Source organism: Netta rufina (genome assembly GCF_964035555.1).
Source record: "Netta rufina genome assembly, chromosome: 1".
NCBI classification, from domain to species: domain Eukaryota; kingdom Metazoa; phylum Chordata; class Aves; order Anseriformes; family Anatidae; genus Netta; species Netta rufina.
The window spans coordinates 123,466,619-123,493,811 of NC_140123.1; the positions used below are offsets into that span (position 1 = coordinate 123,466,619).

Below are 27,193 nucleotides of genomic sequence, written 5' to 3' on the forward strand. Positions count from 1 at the left end.
GAGTAAGCTGATGCTAGTCTTTGTAAAATCTTTAACTTTGGAAAATAATTTAAGATTGTGAAATAAATTTACTGCTGTGAGTAACTATCTAAACATTGGCAGAGTATAAAATAGAGAGATTCATACAATTCATGAAGGCTACAGAGAAGGGAGTTAAAATAGTAAAGGTGAGAAAAGCTGATGGTGTGGAACTCTGGACACAGATAAATATCACTGTCACGAAGTATAACAACTCCCACCTGATATGTTCCCTGTGGCCTTGCTGTAACAGATGTCCCATCTCCAAAGATGGTACAACAAGAACCGTCCTCACAATTTGTTGTAACAGTAGCAAACTTGGGATTTTCTACTCGTACATGTTTCACTTTCTTTGTAATGGCTTCTGAGAGTTCATCTAAGAATTAATACAGAACAACTAGACTGGAGTAAATGAACCATAGGACAGTGTCAGGATTCAATTTGCATTTTCTCTCAAAAGGCTGATCAGTAAAAGACCGTCAAACTTTTGATAACATCCTTTATCATATAATTTTGTTGTGTAAACATTATGCAACCTTTGAATTTTTGAACTCTCTACTGAATATAGGAAGATTCATAGAATCATAGAATGGTAGGGGTTGGAAGGGACATTAAAGATCATCCAATTCTAACTTCCCCGCCATCAGCAGGGACATCTTTCACTAGACGAGGTTGCTCCAAGCCCCATCCAGCCTGGTCTTAAACATTTCCACAGAAGGGGCATCCACAACTTCTCTGGGCAACCTGTTCCAGTGCCTCATGACATTCACAATAAAGAATTTCTAACCTAATGTCTAATCTAAATCTGCCCTCTTTTAATTTAAAGCCATGACTCCTTGTCCCATCATTATACTCCCTGACAAAAAGTCCCTCCTCAGATTTCTTGTAGGCCCTCTTTTAGGTACTGGAAGACTACTATAATGTCTCACTGGAGCCTTCTCTTCTTGAGGCTGAACAACCCCAACTCCCTCAGCCTGTCTTCATCGGAGAGGGACTCCAGCCCTTTCATCATCCTCATGGCCCTACTCTGGCCATGTCCTAAGAGGTCCATGTCCTTGTTCTGTAGGCCCCAGAGCTGAACATGGTAGTCTGGGTAGTCATCACTCCAGCTGCTCATTTACTTGGAGGGTAGTAACCAAACCCCTGTTTGTGGCACCAGTCCTGTAACCATCTTTTTATTTGCCAGATTTAACTGGCTTTTTCAATCCCCTTCCCTTTAACTGGCAGAACTGTTGAAAAAACCTACCTCTGCTCCTGAGTCCTTTACTGCTGCTCCCAGTGCTCTGTAATCCCTTTTGATACTTCACAGGCTGCTCCTGGCTGCATCAGTGGCATCCAGTTTAACACCATCACTGGTGTTAAACAGCAGCAGCAAACAGTCCTTAGGCTTGGCATTCTCTTGGTGATATCCCTGATATGAGCACCTGGTAAGCAGCAGACTACTCTCAAGAGCGGATCAGGTCAGCAGATGGGTGCCTCTGTACCACTCAGAAGAGAGTCTCCTGCTACTATCACTTGTCACCTTTTCCTAGTTGGACTAATTGATATGAAGGGAGCAGACCAATCTGTCTTACTCAGCTCCACCCTCCCTGCAATGGGTCTTTTCTTTTCAGTCAGCAGAGGGGTGAAGCAGTTCCATAAGGGCACCTCAGGCTTTGGGGGAAGACTCTCCTGTTGGTCCCTGTTGTTGCCAACTTCCACTCTGCTGTGTTATTGCCCCCCCTCCCTTCTGTGAGTGGCAGTGAGGGAATTTCAGGCTGTTTGGTCCTCTGCAGTCTACGCTAGGATCCAGCTGTCTAACTCCTCCTCAGCCTCCTAGATGCTACACAGCCTTGTCATTGCCTCCTGCAGCTCAGCCACCTGGTGCAGGAGGTCCTCCTCCTAGGCACAACTTTTGCAGGCAGGTCTGCCACCTGTCCCTGCCCCAAGGAAAGATCCAGGCACTTCAGTAGTCAGAGGTCTGCACTGCTGTCTCACCCCTCAGTAGCTCTGTCTGGGTAGAGGCATTAGCCACCACTGGGGTAGATGGTGCAGCCAGTGCCACAGCCTTTGCCCACCGTTCTGCATTGAGAATCAGGTAGGGTGAGTGCCCGTGGACTGTGCAGATCCAGGTGCAGGGTTAAGGTGTACTTGTCGCCTCCCTCTTTGGCCAGTGGGATGGCCCTTCCTCAAAGGGATGCCCTCCCACCCAAACTGCCATGCCAACTGCCACACCATGCCCTTTTTGCCCACCCTGTTTGCCGTGCTCCCTAGGGGCTGCTTATGTGGTGGCTGCCATTACTACTGGTTGTGCCCACACCTTGTCAGCTGCTTGTGTGAGTTGCTGGCCCCTGGTGGGTCTCTGTGCTCCCCTGGGGCTTCCCCAGCTCAGGAGACCCCCCTGTACACCACCATCCCTGACTCTGCTGTGAAACCCACCCGCACCAGAGCTGATCACCTCAGCGAGTCCATTCATCTAAGGATGGCCAGGTGACTACATTCTAATTTATCAGGTATGTAACTAAACATAATGATCTGGATATTTGTAACAAACAAGTTGGATCACTGAAGTACTTAACGCCTGTGATACATGCTCTAGGATGCGAAGGAATTCCTGTTCAGCAGCACAAGTGATAGAAAGCAAATCGACCTGGTGTGTTAATTTGGCCACTGCTTTCCCATTGAATAGACAGGTCACTGTTTTAATTTTTAAAATTCCACACTGTTAACTGAATAATTATCTTTCCCTGTGCAACCAGAACTTCCTACTTTGTTTGAACAGTTTGTCGGCTTGAGACCAACACAGTCAATATACACTTCATATTAATTACAGAAGACAGAACTTGTCCAGCAACTGAAGGAAGCATACAGAATACACTGCCAGCCAGAAGAAACATGGATGACCATTAGCCTCATTTGTTTCAGGCAAATGTATCTACATGGGGCATTTTCCAAAGCCATATTCAATGAAGTTTTGAATATCTCCAAGGTTGTGGAGTCAACGGTTTGTCTGAGGATTGTAAGGATGCCCCAGTCCTTATACATATATTCAGTTAAGATTCAAATCAACTTACATGCTATATCAGGATAGGTGTAGGGAGGGCAATGAAAATAACAGAACTCTCAGGCACTGTGTTCACATGGTGAGGTGGGTCACACAAATATGTAAGTGGAAAGAAGGAAATTTACTTCTTTGCTGCAGTGTAAATTTTACAATGAATGCTGATGGGAAAAAAAAAAAAAAAGACCAGAAAGGCAAACCTAGCCTACACTGCATCATTGGATTTGTTATCTAGGCTACTAGCATGAGCCTTCATAAGTATATTTTGACAATTATGAAACAAGATAAAGCAGAGATAAGTGCACCCCTTTTGATTTTACCTGTTTCCTCACTATCCTCAGGCACAAAAAGTTCTTTGCAGTCTTGATAAAAAGTTGTGATCCTAGTACCATCGGCATGATCTACTACTCTGCTACCATCTTGCTTCTCAACGATTATCACTTCATCATCTCGTACAGTCATAACCTGAAAGAATGAAGGAATATGGACATATATTAGCACTGAGATACCTCTAACAGAAACAACAGTAATACAAGATGATATGTATTGAAACTCTGAACAAGCTGGACTAATACAACTTTATCTAGTTCAGACACCGAGGATTTACATTTCCTTCAAAATCCGCAGCTTTTGTATTAGTAACAGTGTAATAAAATCTTTATGATGTATTGAAAGAACAGTCAAATCAAGCAAATCAATAGATGGTTAAGGACTGGTGCTACAGACAGGGGCTTAATTACTACTCTCTATGTCAATGAGCAGCTGGACTGATGACTACCTGAAGTACGGTGTTCATCTCTGGGGCTCCCAGCACAAGAAGGACATATTAGAACATGACCAGAGGATGGCCATGAGGATGACGAAAGGGCTGGAGCCCCTCTTCTATGAAGACAGGCTGAGGGAGTTGGGGTTGTTCAGCCTCAAGAAGACAAGGCTCCAGTGAGACATTATAGCGGCCTTCCAGTACCTATGGATGGCCTACAAGAAAGCTTAGGTGGGACTTTTTGTCAGGGAGTGATGGGACAAGAAGTCATGGCTTTAAACTAAAAGAGGGCTGACTTAGATTAGATATTAGGTTAGAAATTCTTTACTGTGAGTGTCGTGAGGCACTAGAACAGTTTGCCCAGAGAAGATATGGATGTCCCCTCCGTGGAAGTGTTCAAAGCCGGGTTGGATGGGGCATGGAGCAACCTGGCCTAGTGGAGGTGTCCCTGCCCAAAGCAGGGGGGTTGGGACTAGATGATCTTTGATGTCCCTTCCAACCCAAACCGTTCTATGGTTCTATGATTCCATGATTCTATGAACATATGCTACAACAGATGATGGCATCCCTGTCTCTTAAGAGTGCTATAATAACACACAAAAAATAGTAGTACCGTTCCATCAGCTGGGTCAGTTGCCTGATAGACTAAGATTGGCTCCAGATCCATTCGTTTTGCTCCTTCAGTGCCCACTTGAATGCCTAATGGGGTTGTTGTTATCCAGGTTCCTGCCTGATTCTCCTTAGGTTGGTCAGAATCAACTAGACCCTGAACGGTATTTTCAGATACTTCATCCTTGTTTGGGTGTGATGCACCATTTCTGTCACTTCCTTTTCCTGCAGAAACAAAAATGTCTGTATTAGACTTTGCGTTCTCTAAGGCAAAAGACAAAATCTATCAACTGAAGAATTTCTGTGAGTATTGTCTTTGACAGAATCGAAAGAATGATTTACCAGACTAGACAGAAATTATAAGAGCTGTTACTCAAAGTAATGCTCTTTAATATGTTCATTAATGACATATAAAAACAAATAGCATGCTAATGATATCTGATTATGACATGACTTTGGAATGTACTATCAAAGCAGAACAGAATTTGAATGGCTTATAGGAGAAAAAGACATGCCAAACTATCCGATGAGCTTGAGGACTCAAGTAGTATAAATTTGTTAAACCTAATAGAAAGAAGTTTATGAAAAAAGGACTAATAAAAATGATTTCTGCTTCAGACAAGTTTGCAGCAGTTAAGTAAGATAAAGTCCTGGATATACCATCCATATAGAATGAGTGTAAGTTATCACTGTGAAAGAAGAGTGACAAAAAAGGCAAATCCAAACCTATGGCACATCAGAAGAAAAGAGATGCAGATTACATTGTGAAAGGTAATGGAGAAATCTTATCAAGAATATTACAGAGAATTCCGGTCTCCCATATACAAGAAAAGGAACTAGACAAAGTGTAGGCAAAACACAACAGCATGGTCTGGACAGGACTCTAGAAGTTTACAGCATACAAATCCTAGCAAACAAAATGCAAAAAAGATACAAATATTCACTGTAAGTTTGGCAAGACTAAGTAGTAGAGAGGAAAGGTGGGGGGGGAAAGTGATTATAAAAAAAGGATAAGTAATAAAATATATACACTGGCCACAGATACTGAGACCAAAAATTAGAAGATGATTTGTCAGAGTAGTTCTCTGACAAATCTCTATCCTTGCAGATATCCTAAGGAATATTCTAAGAACAGGGGACTGGACATGATGAATCAGAAAATCTCTTTTTGAAAGACTTTAGCAGCAATTTTTATTCACATGCTTCCAATAAATTATAAGTTAATGTTATGACAGTTCATAATTATTCTTTGTACTATGTAGCACTGACAGTGATCTGGGACCACACTGAGGTATGAAGCAAGTTGAGGGAGTTTGCAGAAGCACTCACCAAGCAACTTTCCATCATTCATCATCAGTCCTAGCTATCAGGGGATGCCCAGTTGACTGGTGGCTAGCAAATGTGATGTCTGTCTACAAGAAAGGTGGGAAGGAGGATCTGAGAATCTACAGATCTGTCAGTCTGGATTCGGTGCTAGGGAAGTTCATGGAGCAGATTATCTTGAGTTCCATCACAAGGCACTTACAGGGCAACCAGGTGATCAGGCCCAGTCAGCATGGATTTATGGAAGTCAGGTCCTATTTGACAAGCCTGATCTTCTCTGACAAGGTGATGCACTCAGTGGGTGAGGGAAAGGCTGTGGATGTGGTCTACCTAGACTTCTGTAAGGCTTTTGACACCATTTCCTACAGCTTTCTCCTGGAGAAACTGGCTGCTCATGGCCTGGATGGGTGTACTCTTCGTTGGGTTAAAAAGTGGATGGGTGGCTGTGCCCAAAGAGTCATAGTGAATGGAGTTAAATCCAGCTGAAGGCTTGTCACTAGTGGTGTCCCTCGGACCTCAGTAATGCGGCCTGTTCTCTTCAATATCTTTATCAATGATCTGGATGAGGGGATCAAGTGCACCCTCAGTAAGTCTGCAGACAACACCAGGTTAGGTGTGAGTGTCGATCTGCTTGAGGGCAGAAAGGCTCTACAAACAGATCTGGATAGGCTGGACTGATGGGCCGGGGCCAACTGTATGAAGTTCAACAAGGCCAAGTGCTGGGTCCTGCACGTGGGGTGCAACAACCCCAAGCAGCGCTACAGGCTGGGAGATGAGTGGCTGGAAAGCTGCCTGGCAGAAAGGGCCCTGGGGGTATTGGTTAATAGCTGTCTGAATATGAGCCAGCAGTGTGCTCAAGTGTCCATGAAGGCCAACAGCATCCTGGCTTGTATCAGAAATAGTATGGCCAGCAGGACTAGGGAAATGATTGTCCCTCTGTACTTGACTCTGGTGAGGCCGCACCTCGAACGCTCTGTTCAGTTTTGGGCCCCTCACTACAAGAAGGACACTGAGGTGCTTGAGGGTGTCCAAAGAAGGGCAGTGGAGCTGGTGAAGGGTTTAGAGCATAAGCTGTATGAAGAGTGTCTGAGGGAGCTGGGGTTGTTTAGAATGGAGAAAAGGAAGCTCAGGGGAGATCTTATCATGCTCTACAATTACTTTAAAGGAGGCTATAGCAAAGTGGGGATTGGTCTCTTCTCCCACACACCGAGTGATAAGAAAAGAAGACCTCAAGTTGTGCAAGGAGAGGTTTAGGTTGGATATTATGAAAAAAATCTTCACTGAAAGGGTTGCAAAGTATTTGAACAGGCTGCTCAGGGAACTGGTTGAGTCACCATGCCTGCAGGTCTTCAAAAAAAACATAGATGTATAACAGTGATGTGGTTTAATGGTAGACTTTTAAGTACTAGGTTAAAGGTTGGACTAGATGATCTTAGAGGTCTTTTCCAGCCTAAATGATTCTATGATTCTATGATAAGCAAACATTTATTTGTTTCTTTCTCTGCCAAACACAGTAACATGAGAATACTGTAGCAGACCACAAATCCATACAATCAGTTGATTATGACCAAGATTAGGTGCCTTGAAATACATGCAACGAGAAAGAAAAATGTTGTAAGTCCTCTGTGAAAAGAACATTTCTCAACACCAGGACTAAAAAGTGTGTAATACGTAAGTAAGGATTTGACACTACTGTAGTTGCAAGGATTTATTTGAAATGACTGTTAAGTCACTCTTCTAGCTAGGTAGTTCTTATATACCCTTTAACTTCTTAGAGTTCTTGCAGTTCAGAAGAAAAAGAAAACTGGAGCAGGAGAGAAATGATCTGCTGTGAAGATAACAAATTAGCAGTGTACAGCAATTGAGTACAGATAAAAATTCATTTTTACACTGGCAGAATTTTCAGACTAAAGAAAAATGCCCTTTATTTAGTATTATCAGCCCTGTTATCTTTAAATCTGTCTGAAACACTCAAAATGTTACCTTTCTTAGTGCTAGTCTCTGGTAAAGGCTCTGATTCTGGTAACAGTTCCGTGTTATCTGGAATTTCAGGTGGTGGAAGGACAGGGCCAGAATCAGGACTCCTACTCACTGTGCCATCAGCAAACAGAATCTACAAAAACCAAAGACATATTAGAAGCTAAAATGATTTCAAACAGTAATAAAGAATCTCAAAAGTATGTGTCACTAATATAATAGTCACTAGAATAGAGACTAGAATATTGGGTTACTATAATAGTGGGTGATAGAACTAAAAAAGTAAGACTGCCAGAATAAATACAAAAAATAAAGAAGCTATCTTAAAAAGAAAGGACTGCTAATTACTATAACTCACATATATAATCAATGGGGATTATATTTAGAAACAAATAGGCATTATAAAAGCAAAGGTTATCCTTTGACTGCTTAAGTGGTCAAAGGTTGATGTTTTATGAATACCACTCTTTCTAGAAATGGTAATGCATCTGTATCACCACACTGATTTGGGATTCAGTTATTCCACATGTCTAGGATTGCTGTTATTTTTTTTATCCATCAAGGCAGCTAATAAAAAGTAGTCACGGTTATGTATCTTATAGCTGGTTTCTGAGTAACCATAGCTTGGTTATCTTATCATAGTTGGTTACTGTCCAAAATGCTTAACTCTTGATATGCATATTCCTTGTGTGGCAGATCAAACCTAGAATTACCCATATAATCTCTGAATTAATTTACAAATACAGCACAGATATTTGGGGGAGAAGATGGTACAATGTGGAAAACAAATGGACAACATATAGTCACACCTCTAGAGTCACAGTTACTGTAAGATAATTAAACATTTTTTCATTTTTGAGTGCTTGTCTATATGCATTCCATTTTTGATGACTCATGGATATTAAGTTAATGTAAAGAAGGTGGCAATTAATCTGCATATACAGGTGTTATGTTACAATCTTGCTGGGCACATGACCTATTTTCTTCTGTCAGGAGACTGTATCTTGAGAATAAACAAACAGCAGCCATCTCCTTGTATATTTCTGAAATGCATATGTTTCTCAGAAATGCTGGGTTAATGGTTTAAGATCTAATGTAATGAATGAATCTAATGCATTTGTACTAGGATTTGTTGTCTACTTAGACTGTAAAAAAATTGAGGAAATAATAAGGAATAATTTTGATAGTTTCTGAGTACAATCAGACAACTCTTTTCATCTGATTGCTTACTATACAGAATTTTAGACTTTGAAAAGATAATTGTTTGTAGATTGATTACAGTATTTGCAAAAGTGGTATCTAACTTACAGCACCTAAAAATTTGGTCCAAACTACTATGTGTAAACAAACAAGGAATATAGAAATATAGGAACATAGAGTCTTTTTGATGAAAATTTAGGATACCTGAAGGTGTCTGCAGGACTGAAGATCAGGTCTTTTTTGGATCCTGTATCACCATTAAGATTACTTAAAAAACATATGGATGTTTTTGTGTTGCCAAAATACCCAAAGACTAACTAACTAATCCACACTTTAGATGTTTAATTCAAGGAATGCAGTTCTCAAAACTTTATCCAGCTGTTTTCTAAACTCAAAGTTGTCTAAATGTTCATGTGCCTAAAATTTTCATCGTTAAAGCTCCACATGCACCCTAAGTTCTGCTTCTGAACAAAGCCAAGAACATTTTAATCTTGACATAGCTGCAAAGCTCAGTTGTTACTTAACTCCTGCATCTATAAACTGAATACTTCTCTATGTCAGCTGACAAGCACAAGTTCAACAGTAATCACATACACAGGCTGCTTCCAATTAATTCAACTGAACATACCCAGGTAGATCCATCCATCATGTACTTTACGACAGTTCCTTGTCTAGTGATGACTCTTGACACCTCTTGTTCTATATGACTTGCCACTGTTGTATATAGTTGAGAGTTCTTTATCTTTTGGGGATAACTTTGCCTAACAAGAATTTCCAGAGCAGGCTGTTTCGCCTTTTTTCTTTCGGTGTCTTCTTGCTTTACTTCACCTTCTGTAACCTCATGTTCCTTCTCTCCACTTTCCATAACCTCCTCCTCCACTGCTTCATTTGCTTCATTTACAGCTTTCTCAACCTCCTCTTCCTTGGCTTCATCTGATTTAGTTTCACCTTTCTCAGGCTCTTCTTCCTTGGTTTCATCTGCTTTGGTCTCACCTTTCTCAGGCTCCTCTTCCTTGGCTTCATCTGCTTTGGTCTCACCTTTCAAATCTGAAAGCATTTTCACAGTTACTTAATACTGTGCAACACGCACTCAAACAGTGTAAAAACCCCAGCACCATGTTGTCTACAGGAGGTATTCAACTTAAGCTATTAAAAGTAACTCTCCTCAGTTTCCTCTGCAATCCATGGAGTTAGGGACAGTTTCTATCATAGAACAATTTAAAGCAGTTATCTAATTAGAAATTCCTGTGGAGGTGTCTGTCTTTTCCACATGAAAACAAGAGAAATTTGAAGAAGGATTTACTACAGATGCTGAACTTTTAGAAGACTGACATTTGGTGAGAGGAATCTTCTAACTTCCCCTAGCAGAGAAAAAGTAACTGAGTTTCACCAAATTTAAGACTAAATGGAAATGAACTTAGATATTTTGTCTACTTGAACAAATAAAGTTTTTAGATTAAATTATGGCAGTGTGTTCACTGTGCTAATGAGTATAATAGGCAGTTGTGTCAAGACACTACATGTATGTGTCCATAACTGTTCTGTTCACCTTAACTATTTACTATTTGAACTTATGTTCCTTGCCAAATTGTATGTGTGAAAACCATCTGCATCCTCTTTACTGTACTTTATATCAGATTGATCAGAGCACATTTACCCTAAACTGCCAAAATATTTTGATATGAATAGGGAAGGGATATCTGATAAGAAAAATGAGGGAATATTTTACTATTAATTCAGGCTTGTATGGCAAAAAAATAAAAATAAAAAATCAAGGTATTTCTCAACCATGTGATTATAAACCTGTGCTGTATCTTGGTGGACAATATAGCATTTCTACTGCTATTTAATAAAAACAACTTTTTTTTTTCTTCTTAATTTATATACACTGGACTTGCTACTTGGCTAGTTTCTAAGAGGTATGGATGATATTTACTGTTGTTTTATTGGTTGCCAGGAAAATGAACGATTCTGCTGCTTTTTATGCAATAGCTCACATACAGGATATGTTGGAATTACTGATAGCAAGATTTGGCATGTGTGATAAATCCTGGATATATAGGAACCTCTGAAATTGTTCTGGTCTATTTTCACCTACTCAGTTGCTCTAACACATCCTGGGCTGCATGGATCTATTCTACATAGGCATTAAATGACATCTGGATGTGGCCATTTTAAAAACTGACCAGGTGACAAAAGAAAACTAAAACGCATTTGTCTGCTTCAAAACCCAAAACTTAAAAAAAAAATGAGAATTACAACAGTTTATGGTATGCAGAGATGAACCTCATGCTGATTTTCAAAAATGCAAGGAAATTGAAGCATTGCAGAAGAATATGTCTGGCACAAAAACTTACAGGCATATCTATATACCTGATCATTCTTTGAAAGGAAATTCAAAGATAAGTGCACAAAGGGTTGTTACAAACACCCTGTCTGTACATTCTGGGTGACATAAAGCAAAGGCCTTACTTGAAGTGGTTCCTTTTTCAACATGATTATATCTTTTAGAAAAGCAACTAAACCCAATTATAAAATATCCAGTAGAAGACAGTATATCACAGCATGGGTTAGTTTTGTTAGTCACTCTTAGCATTAAAAAATAAGTGTATCTTAAATCTAGTATAAAAGCGCTATTCTTGAGTTTCAAGTCTCTAAAATTTGTAATACATTTCTATACTGTGTTTACAAGCTCTGTATTGCTGTCACCAAAATTCTGATTTCTTTGTACTTCCACACTGGCACCAGTCACTCATTTAATCTTTATTTTGGTAATCAAATAAAGTTCTCTTGACATGAGCTCACAGTAAGATAAACCTTCTGATCCATTAATCATTCTTGTTACTCTGTCCTGAATATTCCAAACTATGAAAAACTTGCCTTGTAGACTTAACAACAATACATAATATTCCAAAGAAACACAGATATAGGTAACTTAATCTAACCGTTATCACTTAAGATTCCTCTGTATATATGTATTCAGGAATTGAAATTGCTCCTTTTCACCTGTATTCCTATACATATGCATATTCAACAGATTATTCAACATGACTCCCACAGTATTTTTAGGGTTCCTGCTTCTCTTCCCCCCAGTCTAAATCCTTGCACTTTTAGTGCAAATAATGAAAAATAGTGCAAATAATGAAACACATTATTTATGTTACAATTGCTATTAAATAGCCATTATGAAAGAATCAGGAATCTGAGACGTTAATACTTCGTATTGTTACATCTACACCCATCAAGGCAGAAATAATTTCCTTCTGCAATTTAAACTTCTTTAAAAACTCCTTATTCTACAGTGGCTGAAAAAACTAACCTTCAAAAATTTCACCAAGGAAAGTTAATACTAGTCCATTGGGACAGGAGACATTCAAGCTTCGGAAAGCAAGAGCATCTGAAATGACTTGTGTTTGGGAAGCTGGTTCTTCTATTTCCACCTACAGAGTGAAACATGAACTAGTTTTATTCCATTTGAAAAGACTTAAGAAAAAATTATATTATATATATATATATCAGATTTATCAAAACATTTCAAAAAAGTACTTTCTATCAGCCATTTATAACACTTTGAGAATGTATGGATTCTGAAGGGGAAACCTTACCTGATTTTTTTTTTGGTTATGCTATCTTATTTCATTCCTCTTCATTAACCTTTTAAGAAAAACTTTTCATAACTTTATTAATTTTGATGAGTCATTATGCTACCTTGTGCATGGTGTCAGGAAGATATGACAATACATGGATAACATGAAGTGGAAGACCATAACAGAACAGCACTGTATAATTGTGAACAGCACCTATAATTACTAAAAGAGCATAAAAGATAAGTAGAGCAGTACTTCCAGTCTGCTGGAAATATGGTAAATGAGAAGAGGACAAGAGGAACACTTGACAATCAAAAGGTGGAATTCTCTTTGTACTGCTTTGTAGTGGAAACCATCCTGACAAATAGAAAAGATGAGGATGACTGAAGGAATGTCTGAAGACACTAGAACATTTGGGAAATATACAACAGTGGATCCTTTGATGATATCTCCTCAGAAACGTATGTGACAATGAGCTACTCCATGCCAGTCCTAAGATGAAATTATTTTTTTTGCAGACAGGTAACAGAGAGAACTAGTCCTGGTATTATCCCGTATTCTTGATTTATAGGAAAAGAAATATAGAGGAAAAATAGAAAAAAATGGCAGATATTTTGCCCTATCATTTTAGATAAAGGATACTGTATATTTTATAGCTACTTTACATATTACTGGGTAATTAAGGCTATCCTCATTACCCTAAGATCACAGGCACAGGAGTCATAAGGAAGACAATGAAGAAAAAGGTTGAAGTAAACCTCAGTTGTCATCTACTTCTCCTTTTCTAATAGTAAACAAACAAACAAACCAACAAAAAACTCAAGTATAACTATATCAAAATATCAAGTATAAGTATACAGTTTGAGAAAACCTACCTATTGTAAAAATTTCCAGGGCTAGACATTTCCTCGTTTCCCTGGGCAATCTATTCCAAGTGCTTTACCTTGTTTAGCCTTACTGAGACTTTCCTCTTGGTTAGCCTGAATCTCTCTTGCAAAAAAATAAGTTTATTTCTGATAATTTCTATAACAATTTCTGGTTATATGGGCTAACATAAGAGATGATGTTGTCCATTTAGCTCTTTAGAGCAGGCTGTTCTGTCTCTAAGCTCTGGATCAAAGAAACCCAAACCAAGTTTTTTAACCGTTCCTCACTGGTCAAGTTTTCTAGACCTCTTACCGTTCCTGGTGCTTTCCTTAGAATTCTGCAGCATGGCCAATATTTTTCTTGCAGTGCATTATCCATAACTGGAAACAGCACTGCAACTGAGGCTTTACCAGCCCCGAATGGAAGAATAATTTCACATATTTAGCAGGCTATTCTCCTGTTTATTCTCCTCAATATGGTGTTTGCCCTTCTCACAGCAAGATGGCATTGTTGACTTACGTATAGCTTGTGATCCTTTTCAACTCCCAGATCTTTTTCTGCATAAGTGTTATTGATGGAATGGTCATCCATTCTGTTGATATATTATTTATGCGCAATTGTAGAACCTAATACATTTTCTTACTGAATTGCATCCTATTTTCTGGATGATGTCCATGTGAATTTGTCAACTTCACCTCAGATCTTGTCCTCTAAAATACCTGCAGACTCACATAGCTGGTGCTGAATGCACTAGCAAATGAATATTGATTTTTTTTTAGTTTTTATTAAAACACAAAAAATTACTGAAGACATTCTAAATGAAATCATAAATAGCCTCTTGGAAGAAGAGGAGGAACTTCAAGATGTCCTCATGACAGAATTTTAATAATAAAGGAATTTATGCAGGTTTTTTTTGGTACCATACAATTGCTGTATGTTATGCTGAGTGCTGTTTGGCAAATCCCTGCACCACTTTCAATGCACATGCTTTATAAATACCTAGATAAACTTGTGAAAATTGGCTCAGTAGCATTTTTTGTGGATATGGACAGAACCCATGTTGAAACAAGAGACACAGCATCACCTCATTCACTGGGTACCACAGAGCAGCATAGCTATGTCATGTCAGAGAGTCTTCCAAGGACATTCTCAGTACCTGTCCATTCTTATCTTTATTACTACCTTTTCCTCTCATTTTCTGTTCACTGGAAGCTATTTCCTGTTTCAAATGTATCTATTGCAGTTAACCCTTCATTTCCACGTTGCCTATTCCACCACTTTGAACAGCTTTGCCTAGCTCAGTTAACATAACTATGATAAGCTGGCAACTCTTTAAGGATGTTTTTCTTAGCGTATAAGAACTGTCCATCTCCCTGTGTAAGAAAGCGATCAGGGAGGGCAGAAAACCAGGATGGCTGTGCAAGGACCTGCTGGTCAAACTGAGGAGCAAGAAGGAAATGCACAGGCAGTGGAAGCAGGGACATATGGCCTGGGAAGAGTACAGGGATGCTGTTCGGATGTGCAGGGATGGAATCATGAAAGCCAAGGCACAGATGGAACTGAGCTTGGTAAGTGACGCAAAGAATAACAAGAAGGGATTCTGTAGGTATGTTGACCAGAAAGAAAAGGCTGAGGAGAGTGTGCCCCCTCTGATAAACAAGAAGGGAGTTCTCACAGAACTCTATGAAAGATGTTCAAGATCAAATGTTACGCTCTTCTAATGCACATGGCCATGTAATTTCTGTATTACTCTGTGATAAGTATTCCATAACAGAAATTCAGAATCTGTTTTTGAAATGCCATCCATCTTTTCCAAAGGCCTGTCCTGTGACAGAAATAACTTCGGCCATAGACAAAAACAGCTTCCTCAAGTTGCTGGTCCCTGGCTAATGATCAGCTGGAAAGACCAAATTGCAAAGAAGGCTTTTGCAAAACTCTCCACTAATTAGGCTAACTGCTGGGTGTTGTGCTTGGGTCATAACAACCCCATGGAGCTGAACATGCTTGTGGAAGAGCAGCTATAAAGTTGCCCAGCAGAAAAGAACCTGAGGTTTTGGCAGACAATTAGCTGAAAATGAGACAGCAGTGTACCCACGTGGCCCAGAAAGCCAATAGTATCCTGGCCTAAATCAGAAATATTATGAACAGTGGGACTAGGGAAGTAATTGCTCCTCTGTACTTGGCACTGGTGAGACCGCACCTTGAGTAGTACTATGTTCAGTTTTGGACCCCTTACTACAAGAATGGTACTGAGTTGCTGAAATGCATTCAGAGAAAAGCAAAAAAGCTGGTGAAGGGACTAGAAAACAAGACATATGAGGAATGACCAAGGGAACCAGGGTTGTTTAGAGAAAGGGAGGCTCAGGGGAGACCTCGTTGTTTTCTGACAACTACATGAAAGGAGGTTGTCGTGGGGTGGGTATCAGTCTCTTTTCTTAGATGACAAGTAATAGGATATGAGAAAATAGTCTCAAGTTGCCTGAGGGGAGGGTTAGATTGGGTATCAGGAAGAATTTATTCACTGAAAGAGTGGTTAGGCATTGGAACAGGCTGTTTAGGGAAGTGGTGGAGTCACCATTAAGACATGTATGAACACGGTGTTTGGGGACACGGTTTAGCGGTAGACTTGGTAACGTTATGTTGATGGTTGGACTTGATGATACTAAGGGTCTAAATGATTCTATGACTCCAATTTGGTTCGGTAAAGACTTTCCAGTACAGGTTGTGGAAAGCACAGAGAAGCTTTCTTATTTGGTTAAACTAAAAATTAATTTCTAGAGCAGTTCTAGTCAGTGAGAATGTAACAGGCTTAACTGTAAAGCCAAAGTCAATAAAACGTGGATTATGGAAGACTCACTGTTCTACATCATGGAGTCTTAAAGGATACCTTCATTAACGACTGCCAATATTTATACCCAGGAGCAATTGGAAGAGTAAAACATATCCTTAAAAGCACCATAAATTATTAGGAATTTGTTAAGGCACATCGCAAAGCCCTCTGAGACGAATATATTTGTCTATTACATAAGCTTCTGTATTTAAATTTTGGTTCATTTCTTTTCTGTGTTAATTGGATAATGTCTGCTCTCTCACCTTTCCTTCTTCTTGTTTTACGTGGGTGTCTGGTGGTGGAGAGCTTACTCTGCTATGGTTTGCTTTTGTAGATGGCAGAGATTTTCCTGGTTTTTGTTTGACAGACTTATCTTTTTTTCCTGAAGCTGATGTAGTAGAAGGAAGAACAGTCGGAGTATGAACAGAAGGGATGTTCAGAACTGTTGCTAAGACAGGATCTGTTTCATCATCTAAAAAAGGGAAAAGAAATATGTTAATGCAATTAAGTTTCATAAATGTAGTTTATCACATTCTATTTTTGATATTTTGCACACTAAATTTTACCTTTGAAATAATAAACTCAGTGGAATAAGACAGAAGGACTGAATATATGAAATTATTTGGAAAATCTCTCCACAGATGGAATATTGTCAATCTAAAAGAAATCTTGAAACTTGTTTCCAATAGCTTGTCATTGGTCTCAAAAATAGAAAATACAGCTTTGTTTTTCTCTTTTACCTCCAGAATACTTATATATGTGGAGACATTTTGAGTCTAGCATCTAGGATAAGGTCACTGTTATTATGCTTTATCACAGGCTGATGGAGCATGGACTGACTCCAGCAGTTTTGGACTCCATAGCTCTATTTTGCTAAAATGATTCAGAAAGATTCTGTTGCTGAGTCTTTCTCAATTCTTAAAAGTCAGTCATTAGGGCAGCCTGCTAAGCATGCTGACAGGAAGTACTCATGTTGCCTTCCAAAACACTGACTTGAAAATAATATTAATATAAAATAAGATTTTCTGTAACACATTTTTTGTTTCAATGAACAAATATTTCTCCTTAATCTGAAAAACCCAGTCAGATGTAACCCTAATCCTTTTTTTTTTTTTTTTGACACATTTTTTTAATCACCTCCTCTTGCGTGAAGGCAGCTTAAGTCCCAAGACTACAATTCATGGAATAGCACCTTGTTTTCCATCCAGATAATTCAGGCAATTGAATTCCTGTCTGTTTTGGAAAATTTGTTACCCCAGATGGAGCTATTTATTATCCATATCTTAACCACATTCATAGAGATAAAGGACTGAAAATGCCAGTAAGCAAAACATGATCCTCAGAAAACAGCTTTTTTTTTTTAAAAATAAATAAATAAATAAATACAGCAAGCTTGATTTGCTTAGTAGTTTCTGAAAGTATGAAGTTTAATGACAAGTCAGTGAAGTTTAATGACAAGTCAGTCATTGCAAGAGTGTCTTTAGGAAGACTTTCAAAAATCCATTTTATAAACTCCTTTTGATTAAATTACTTTTTAATTTCGCTTCTTCCAATGTTTTCTAATTTGAAAACTAATAAATTAGGCAAAGAAAAGTTAACTAACTCATTGACAAACTGCAAGCCAAATTGCATTCAGACAAAGGGGAAAGAAATGCTTACAGAAGTGTGCTAATAAAACCATTCCAGTATGAACTCACTGCATTTTCTGTAATGCAAATGAAGTGTTAATATATCGTCAGCTGAAGAACATAAAATTTAGGCTCAACTGCTACTGTATTTATGGTTTCCAGAAAGGTTTTGGCTTAGATGCTTTTTGCATCTAAGATAAGAAAATGCAGAGCCCACATCAAAAATAAAATTCTAAACTACTAGAAAGGCTGTCTGTGTGTTCTGGAACATCTGTCTTATAAATGATTCTGGATTTATGGGAACAGCAAAGGTGACACAAAAATTAACAATCATCTAGAAACTATTACCAGGTGATAAAGTCATAATTAGAAGCCCTTGGAAAACAAGCCTTCCACCTCAGGTTTTAAGCTAAGCCTCAGTTTTTGTGATGGTGCCAGCATTAGGGAAATGCATCAGTATCTCAATACATTCATGACCTTTAGCTGATAGGAAAATTTAGATCAGCATAAGGATTTTTGAAGTCCTCATTTTCATTAGCTGATACGTGGCTGACACACACATCTGATGCTTTGTTAGGTGGCTCTGTTTTCAGGTGCTGAAATTTATGCTGTGTGACTTTTATGGTTCACTGGAAGTCTGAGGAAAGACGAACAAATCCGTTTTATTTGTAATATGCCAGAAATAAGTTCTCAAATAATTATATGAAATTGGAAAGTTTAAAATTCTCCATGGCAGCCATTGTGATGCACATTTATTAGACAGCATGACCGTTTAATAAAAAAGCAGTAGTACTGACCTACAGATGGCTAATGAGCAGAAACAGCTGACCAATAAGCTTGGACAAAAGTAATTCTCTACCAAGAAGCAGGATAGGTGACATGAAGGACTCAGGCAACTGACCTTTAAAATCATCTGTGAACATGATATATCCTTTCAGGTTTGTCTAAATATCCATGTGAACACCGCAAATTAGGAATAAGCAAGCTCTTACATTTAGTGAGGGCACTGTCAAGCATGATAGGTGGAGCATGATCAATTTCAGATGACACTTTCCAGAGTGCTGAATTTAGGAATAAAAGCTGTTATAGGCTCTCAGCCCCTAAGGAAATTTCACCTACTCTTTTACTATGGTTGCCCTGAAAAATACGAATGCATTGTCTGAGGGTAACAAAGACAGAATAGGTTGTTGTAACTGAGGGAAAGTGTCTTTAGAAGTCTTGAGGATGATGGGAAATTCCAGAAGACTGTCAGAGTAAGGAAGGTTTCTTTCCTGCTGAAAACAAAATCAGATCTCCAGCACTCGGAGATGTGCTCTCAGGATTTCATCCAGGCACAAAGACAGATGCAAAGGTTATATAATATCCTGATGTGAAAGTCCCACAAGTGCTCAAGCAGTACATCACAAAGTGATGAGAAGCTTACTCCTAAGTCAAAAGTTAGATTTTGCTCATGCTAGAGAAAACAATTCAGAACTTAAAAGTTTGTTTAACTTAAACATCATTAAAATTCAACCAAGAAATAAAAAAGATGCATAAAGCTGACAAACAATCTGGGGATTTTTGACATCTTAACTTCAAAAAAGGAATATGGTAGATATAAAATGAGAAAAACAAGAAGAACAGAGAGAATTATAGAGGTTCCAGAAAATGATTCAGTAACACAATTTAACCAATCCATGGGGAGAAACTATAGATTATGTGGCATACCATTCTACATTAGGGATAGATAGTGTATATGAATAGCCTAAGCCAGAGTTTTTCTGGTTAGAATTTTTTCGAGCACTTATAATACAAATGCCCACAGGGGAACGTAGGCATAAGCAAATGATTGTAGAAAAACTGCAAACCGTCATAGCATACCAGCCAGTCAGAAGTGATGCAGTAAAGCTCAACATGGCAAGGATTATTCTAGTGTAGAACAGGTTGCTTATGGTATATGTGAAAAAAAACTGAACATCACCAGCTGACAAGTAGGTGTTTAGACACATCTCATGCCAAAATACATGAGTTTTCATAGTCAACTACATTGTGGATGCTATCTTTGCTCAAGTTTAAGAATTTCTTTTTTAGTAATTAATCTGAAAAATGTATTTGAATAATCAAAACTGAGTGTATAGTTGAATGGTTTACTATGGTACACACAAAGATGCATTCAATTAAATGTTTTGATATTTTAAGAGCTGAAAAATGCTGGGATCATTTTCTGATCAGAGGAGGGTTTCACTTTTATTCATATGATGGTTTCAGTGGCCTTTCAAATGTAATGGAAACAAAAAGCTCTTGGTAAAAGCAGACGCTATTTTCACTGTGGTTTTTTGAAGCAATTGCTTCCAGTTGGTGAATGTGTTTATTGAAAGGCTGAGAGAAATCCCTCATTATGACTGCACAACTGTAGCCTAGAGTCCAACTCCTAACATAAAATGAAAGTTCCATAATCACCTATATGAGTTAACAAAAATATTATTTCTTGGAAAACCAAGAAGACTCCTCAGCAAATCACATTTTCTTTGGCTCAAATTAACTGGCTGATTTTGCTGGACTACTTAATAACAATACTTTCAAGTTTCTCATTGCTCTGCTCTATTTTCACAGTAAGTAAAAAATGCATGGAGACCTCCCTCCATTTTGAAATCTGAATCACAGAATATTCTTGACAATGTAATCTCATCTCAAGCCTTGCTGAAAATTCCCCACCATGTAGTAACAGCTGCTAAGAAAGGCAAAATTGCATGCAACAAATTATTGAATAAGGGGTGTATGGAAAGAAAAAAAAAAAAAAAAAAGAAGAAAAATAATTCCCCCTATGGTTCTCAAATATCCTCTTCTATTTGCTTACTTTACCTGCTGTCTTCCCTGTAGGTCCATAACAGCTCAGGGACAGCTGGATTCCATTTTCTAAGGTGGCTGAAAAAGATCCAAACTTGCTCACAGCTTTCTTTTGATTCTTCATTTTTCCTTTAAAAAAAAATAATTTTACAGATAGCAACACATAAAAAAACCACCTGACCTGCAAACCAATGACTGGTGCGAACAGTGGCACCTTAAGGTGGATGACTAACCCATAAAATAAATAAATACAGGATGGAAAATGCTTTATAAGGGTGATACCTGTGGTGCATTGCCTGTCATTCCACTCATACAGTAGTGTATGAAAGTCAGTTTTGTATAATGTACCTGTGGCCTTCCATTTACAAATAGCATTCTAATTAGCTATGTCTGTAAGAACAGGTTTAATAGCAACATGGAGTGAAAAGTCTTTTGTAATTTAAACAGTGGAAGAACCAAGTTCTAGAGTCAGGTTTCCTGTTTCTCTCCCGTACTGGCTGACAAGAATGTTAAACTGCTCATTTCTATCACATGGGGGACTGCTGTTTGCACAGAAATGAAGCCTCCCACTGGTGCCAAATGACTACAAGTTGCTTCAGATGTTAACACATTGTGATTGAAAGTACCATCTGACAGACCCCGGAATGACACAGGACCACTTTCAGAAGGGCAGACAAGAAATATCTCATCTGTGGAAGGGATGCAAATTTTCTATTCATCCAACCTACTACTTTGTCAATGGTGGCAGCTGCTGCCAAAGAGAGGAGCAGGAACAGGATGCTTTCTAACACTGAAGGATAAAAGAACTAACACATCTACTGAAAGTTATACTTTTCCAACACTCTTCAGCTCTGCATGAGCAATCCCACAGTGCTTTTAGCAAATATATACACATATTGTTACAAAACACTTTCCTTCCTGGAACCACCCTCGGCTGGGTTCAGAAAGGATTTGGATTCAATACTCGTATCAGTTAGCAACATGGCAACCAGCAACAGATACTGCTGAACTGCAGAAAGGATCTGTTTCCACACCAAACGTCTTGAGGAGGCAATAATTCTACAGCCAGATGATCTGCAAAAGGAGATCCAGTTCAAAGGGGAAACTCTTCCCTTTCCAGGGAAATTTATTCTGGGCATAGTATACAAAATTCAGTTTGCATTCTCTTAGGCTTTCCCACGCCACATTAAGATCAGGAGTCTACTACTAAAGAAGAGAATTCTTCTCTTACGGAATAGTGGATCTGTTCAGTGATTTCCCTGCCTCAGAGAGTGCTTTGCACCTGTTGTCCTGCACTGTGCTTACTTCTATACCATTATAAGATCTCTACATGATGCTTAAGTCAGAAAACTGCATTATTATTTAGTCCTGTTTTTTTTTTTTTTTTTTTTTTTTAATGACTGGGTCCTCCTCCGATCTCAGATACAAAGAGCTGTCTCCCCATGTAAGTTAATATTCCACACAACACAGTCCACAAGGGTGAGGACAGAGGCAGAAGTGCCCAGTCTTTGCCATCTCCTGACTCAGAGGGTACAAAGACCAAAGACTCTTTCAACTCCAACTTGTTGGAGCTGTTCTTGATCTGCAAGTTTCCAAGATTCCCCAACAGATTATTTCAATTGTCTGTCTACTGAAAAAAATATTTCTACATCTTCGTTGGACTTCTGATCTGGACAGTGAATTGTAAAAGAGACGGTACTGGCCAGAAAAATGCACATTCACTCTTTTTTTCTTTCTTTCTTTTTTTTTTTTTTTTTTTATGAATGTTACTAATAGCTAAGCATTTCACTTACACCTTATGGTGGAAAACAAACCCTTACATTCACAGAGATTCTGATGTATTTGTAATTTTGAATGATGCCTAATAACATAAATTCCTGCCCACGTTCTTCATTTGAAATTATGCATCTATTTGGAGCAACACTGATCTTATTCACCCTCTGTAATTAGGAATTTATTTCATGTTAGCTGATAAGGTTTGCATCCAACTACTAAATACGTCAAACTATTAATTCTTTATATCAGTGATGTCAAACCACTAACCTGATGTAATTTTATGTTCATCATTATTTTCTTGCACTTCAATTTCTGTTAAGTTTTTCTTGGGATCTGTGATATGAATGAAGAAATTGTGGTTGTCCTTTATCACTTTCAACTTCACCAAGGTTAGACCTGCAAAGCAACGGAATACTATTATTTCTCCCACCAGGCTTCAGAACTGACCTCTGTTCCCAAAAAGCTTGCACATGCAACTACAAGGTACACGAAAAAGAAAATTGCTCAGAACTGGATTCAATTGCTTACTATTGGCAAAGATGACAAAATTAAAGTTATCTGAGTTTAGATTGTCTGACTAAAAATTCAGAAGACTTCCTGACAATGAGATCTGAAAGGCTGCAAAATAAACCTGTTACTTAGAAATGCTGCATTTGACTGTACAAATTACTGGGACACGCATTCTTGGAATATCTTGCACTGGTTGCCATTGAAGATATAAATATGAACAGATTTTTCATTTCTAATTTTTGATACTTTATCTATCAATTGCTAACCTACTATAGCAAAATGTAAACTTTAGCAGTAATAGAGTCTAATATGGAATTATATGGTATGCTCACTATGTCTTTAACAGAATTTCTACCGCTGAGATGTCAAAAAGCATGTATGGATAAAGAAACTATGTCATCAGTTATTAACAGAGTTAAAGGAAAGCATAAAGAGCAGAAGACTCACCTTTTACAAACTCTATCTTCTCTACTTGAATCTGTCCTCCATCAGATGGGAAAAGATAGTGATTGATTCCCGATACTTGAATGAGACTCTCCCCCATGTTGTAGCCAAGAAACTGGAAAAACAAATTTTAGACTATGGGTAAATGAGGAAGGCAGAAGTTGTGAAAGAGGTAAATGAAGGACAGATCATTACAACAGTATTTTTCTGAACATTTTTTTTTAGACATTTAACTACTGTTATTATTACTTTAGCAAAAATATTGCATGTTATTTGTATATCCAAATAGTACCTTGGTTACTAACTGAAGTAACTTGTTCTACAAGAGTGCAGAATCTGGTCATTCAGTGGTATGGAGCCACCAGTGGAAATGAAGAGTAGCAGTCTGGTGGCTTAACATTTAATGAGAGGGAAAGAAAAATTCTGGACAAGTGCAAAGAGACAAAGTCCAATGCCATGAGATTTGTACATCATGAACAGGACAGGTAAAGATTCAGATTTTCAGCCTCTAAGATTTTGGATTTCAGACACTGTAAACCTGATTCTTAGATTGCTCTGCCTTCTAACCAACCACAAATTGGCAAAACTTAGTTAAGCATGCTCAGGCAAGTTCAGACTAGGAAGTTACATATCTCTGAGTTTGAAGCTCATACTCAAGCAAGTTTAGACTAAAATATATTGACACAAGCAAGTCACTTCATTTGCAGTGCACAACCATTGTCTACATCTGTAAAATGGGATTTTGTGTCACAAAGGAACTCTATTGTACCTTATTTACATTCCTTAATTTGAAAGAGATGTGGATAATGAAAGTAGAAGCTGGGTACAGAAGTACTTCCATGAATATGGATCTCCTGTTTTCATAGCTTTATCCCCAGAAAACTTCAAGGAGAAGTAGGATATTATCCATAACTGTCATTTCCTGGTACTGAAATAATGAATAGCTTTTGGGACATCTAGTCTAGTATCTATGAAGATTTGCTTTGCAAGTCTATAGTTTCATGGTGTGTAGTGAGAAGGAAATGACAGGATGATGGTCTTGGATGCAAGGCTTAATGTAAAAAAGCAAATATAAATCAGTGCAAACTGCCTAAAAATTGTTTGGATACAATAGTGAAGAGTTCCCCTGGTAAGGAATATCCCTCTGTTAGTGTAACAGGCAGAACATCTTGCATTAACTCACTCCAAGAACATGAAATTCGAAAGAGGAAATGGAAGAAACAGTGAATTCCTTTCACTTGATTTCCAATGTGGACAGCCAAAACTTCAGTTAGGTCTAGCAATGCCCAAGTAAGTGAATCGTAACAGGTCTCTATTGTTCCTTTTTTCTACCCTCTCCCATGAAAGCCACATCTTCAGGCAAAATTCATTCCATGAATATATTGTCCATGGTCACAAAACCATGATCAACTTATCTTTGTGTTACCTTTTGCCATATATATTAAAAAACATCCAAGTTAATTAAATAGTCTTGTGTAGGATAGTCATAAATGTCAGAAACTGCTTTTCAAAACTTTTAGGAAATGATCCGCTGCTAAAATGATGGAATTAAACAGGATGTCATTAGGCTTAATTTGTGCCGAACTCTAGTTTCACAACAGATAATAGCTTTACTGTAATCTTGACTATATATAAATAGCTGACACTCTCTTAATGTGGTGCAACAATATGATTCCTTACCTTATACACTTTCTCAGGATGTGTTTCTGGGATGCTGGGATCCTCCTCAGGTTCAGGGGCTTTTGCTGTCTCATCTTCAAGTTTCTCTTTGGAAGATTTCTTATTGAAACCTTCACTTTCTACACATATTGCTGTCTCCTGTCTTTTCTTTTTACCACTCAAATTTTCTTTTTTTGCTTTTTTTTCTTCCTTAATTCGTTCTTCCTCTTGTAATCGATTCTGTTCCTCCTTCCAAGCCTAAATTAAATTTTAGAGTTCAAATTACTGTGGTTCTCTTTCTATTTCACAGTATTTCATACATGCATGCTGAAAAGAGTATCGGTAAACAAACTCAAAAGAACATTGGTTCTTTTGGTCTTCTAAATTACTCACATTTTTCAAACTTGTCTATAGTTTTACAATATTACATACTCTATTTTGCATAAAATAACTGACTCATTCAAGTCACAGGATCAGTCATTCTTGACATTAGGAGACATATAGAACTACTATTTGTATCTTACACATTCAGTCATAAGTGAATTATTCGTTTTGTTGTTCACTCGTCCACAATGTTTATGACCGCATCAGAACACATCACTGCATTAATTTATTCCCAAAGTGTAACTGTGAGATAAACTGATCTCATTCTTTTACAGAAAGAAGAATGAGGTATCAAGACCAGAATTACCAATTTGTATCAGAAAGACAACATGAGATATCTGACATTTTCCAGTATACTAAAGCACTGAAATCACTGTGGAAGAAACAGTAAGCATTCACAAGTATAAGATAGGCATTAGCCTAACTTGAGCTATACCTGCTCAAGTTGTGTATCCAGGAATTGGCTAACACCATTTCATATCTACATTCCAGCGTTAGTACTTGAAGTGCAGAGCACTACACATTGTAAGAAAGATGAGATATAGTCAAATAAAAATAAAAAAAATCAGGGGAGTACATTAGTTAAACTAGATCTGTGTAGTGTAATGGATAGGGCCAAGTCTATATAAGTCTAAAGCTTATAAGAACAAAAGCTTATCTTTCTGGCAAATCAGTGTTATGTAACCCATTTCAGAAACATACATATTTTTGCCTCACCTTAAGAGAGCCTTCTCTGATAAAAGGATTTTTTTCATTGCTGGATTGAGATTCTGGAATAGTCTCCATTATGCTCTCAGGTCTTGATGTGCTGTCTTTGAGACAAGAAAGGGGAATAAGTACAGTCATAAATATGTAAAAATTGAATAATTAAAAAAAAAAAGAATGGAAAAATAAATAAAAAGTAGTGTGAGTACATAAATATACATATTAGTAAATAGTAAAATACGTATGTATAAAAGTAGACTAAAGCAAATGTTAAATTATTTAACTATGAAAAAAATTAACTCTATCCTAGCCAAAAGCAGGACACATAGCTAGATGGGTACAAGTTATGATATAAAAGTTGAAAGTGCCCTTTTGGTTTCCAAACTATTTACAGAAGCATTAAGTAGGTTAAGAAATTACAATCCTATTTTTGGAAATGGTAATTTTTAGTTCTAGAAGGTTTCAAGTATATTCACAAAGCAGGTGAATAAAGCAAAGACTAAATAACAAATCATTGTTAATTCAATTTAAATACACAAATAGAGAATTTGGACAAGAGTTCTCTTTTGTGAAAATGTATTTTCAGATTCTGTTGCCTGCTCAAAATTTATTGTATAAATGGCTTACAATTTTCACTATCCAAAATGTTGCTTGTAACTAAAGTTTGCTCTCCAGGCTAGTAAATTCCAGTTTCCAGTTTTAGCTTCTAGTTCACAGCTTCTCACATGCTGCCCTTTTAAAAATGATTTTTTCTGAACAGTGATGCCAACTTCAACTACTGATCATCTTTACATATGGTCAGTCATCTAAACAGAGATTCATATTTGTTTGTAATCCTTAGAGTAACTCTATTAAATAACTACAAGTACTGTAAATGTATATTTACATTAAGAGCCTCAGTTTGCAGAATGAAGGATGATGCAGAATATTTAAACATGTGAATTTAATTAATTTTGAAACATGTTTTTGTCTATATAGATGACAAGACAAGGTTAACTTATGAAAAATATATGGGATTCTACTCTGAATAGCTTTGAGTCTCAATAC

The 27,193-nt window shown here is 37.8% G+C and overlaps 1 protein-coding gene across 1 annotated transcript in view; it reads right to left on the reverse strand.

The window, feature by feature from the left end:
* Positions 1-27,193, reverse strand: part of SPAG17 (sperm associated antigen 17) — a gene marked incomplete at both ends in the record, with an annotated part of 105,561 nt that overhangs the window by 23,123 nt on the left and 55,245 nt on the right. Inside the window, 12 exons of the mRNA XM_084283157.1 lie at positions 240-394; positions 3,379-3,523; positions 4,435-4,655; positions 7,737-7,866; positions 9,559-9,977; positions 12,250-12,370; positions 16,478-16,686; positions 20,684-20,797; positions 22,712-22,840; positions 23,402-23,513; positions 25,079-25,315; positions 26,159-26,249. Of these exons, the coding sequence (XP_084139283.1) occupies positions 240-394; positions 3,379-3,523; positions 4,435-4,655; positions 7,737-7,866; positions 9,559-9,977; positions 12,250-12,370; positions 16,478-16,686; positions 20,684-20,797; positions 22,712-22,840; positions 23,402-23,513; positions 25,079-25,315; positions 26,159-26,249 (2,083 nt within the window). The remainder of the gene's footprint in view (positions 1-239; positions 395-3,378; positions 3,524-4,434; positions 4,656-7,736; positions 7,867-9,558; positions 9,978-12,249; positions 12,371-16,477; positions 16,687-20,683; positions 20,798-22,711; positions 22,841-23,401; positions 23,514-25,078; positions 25,316-26,158; positions 26,250-27,193) is intronic.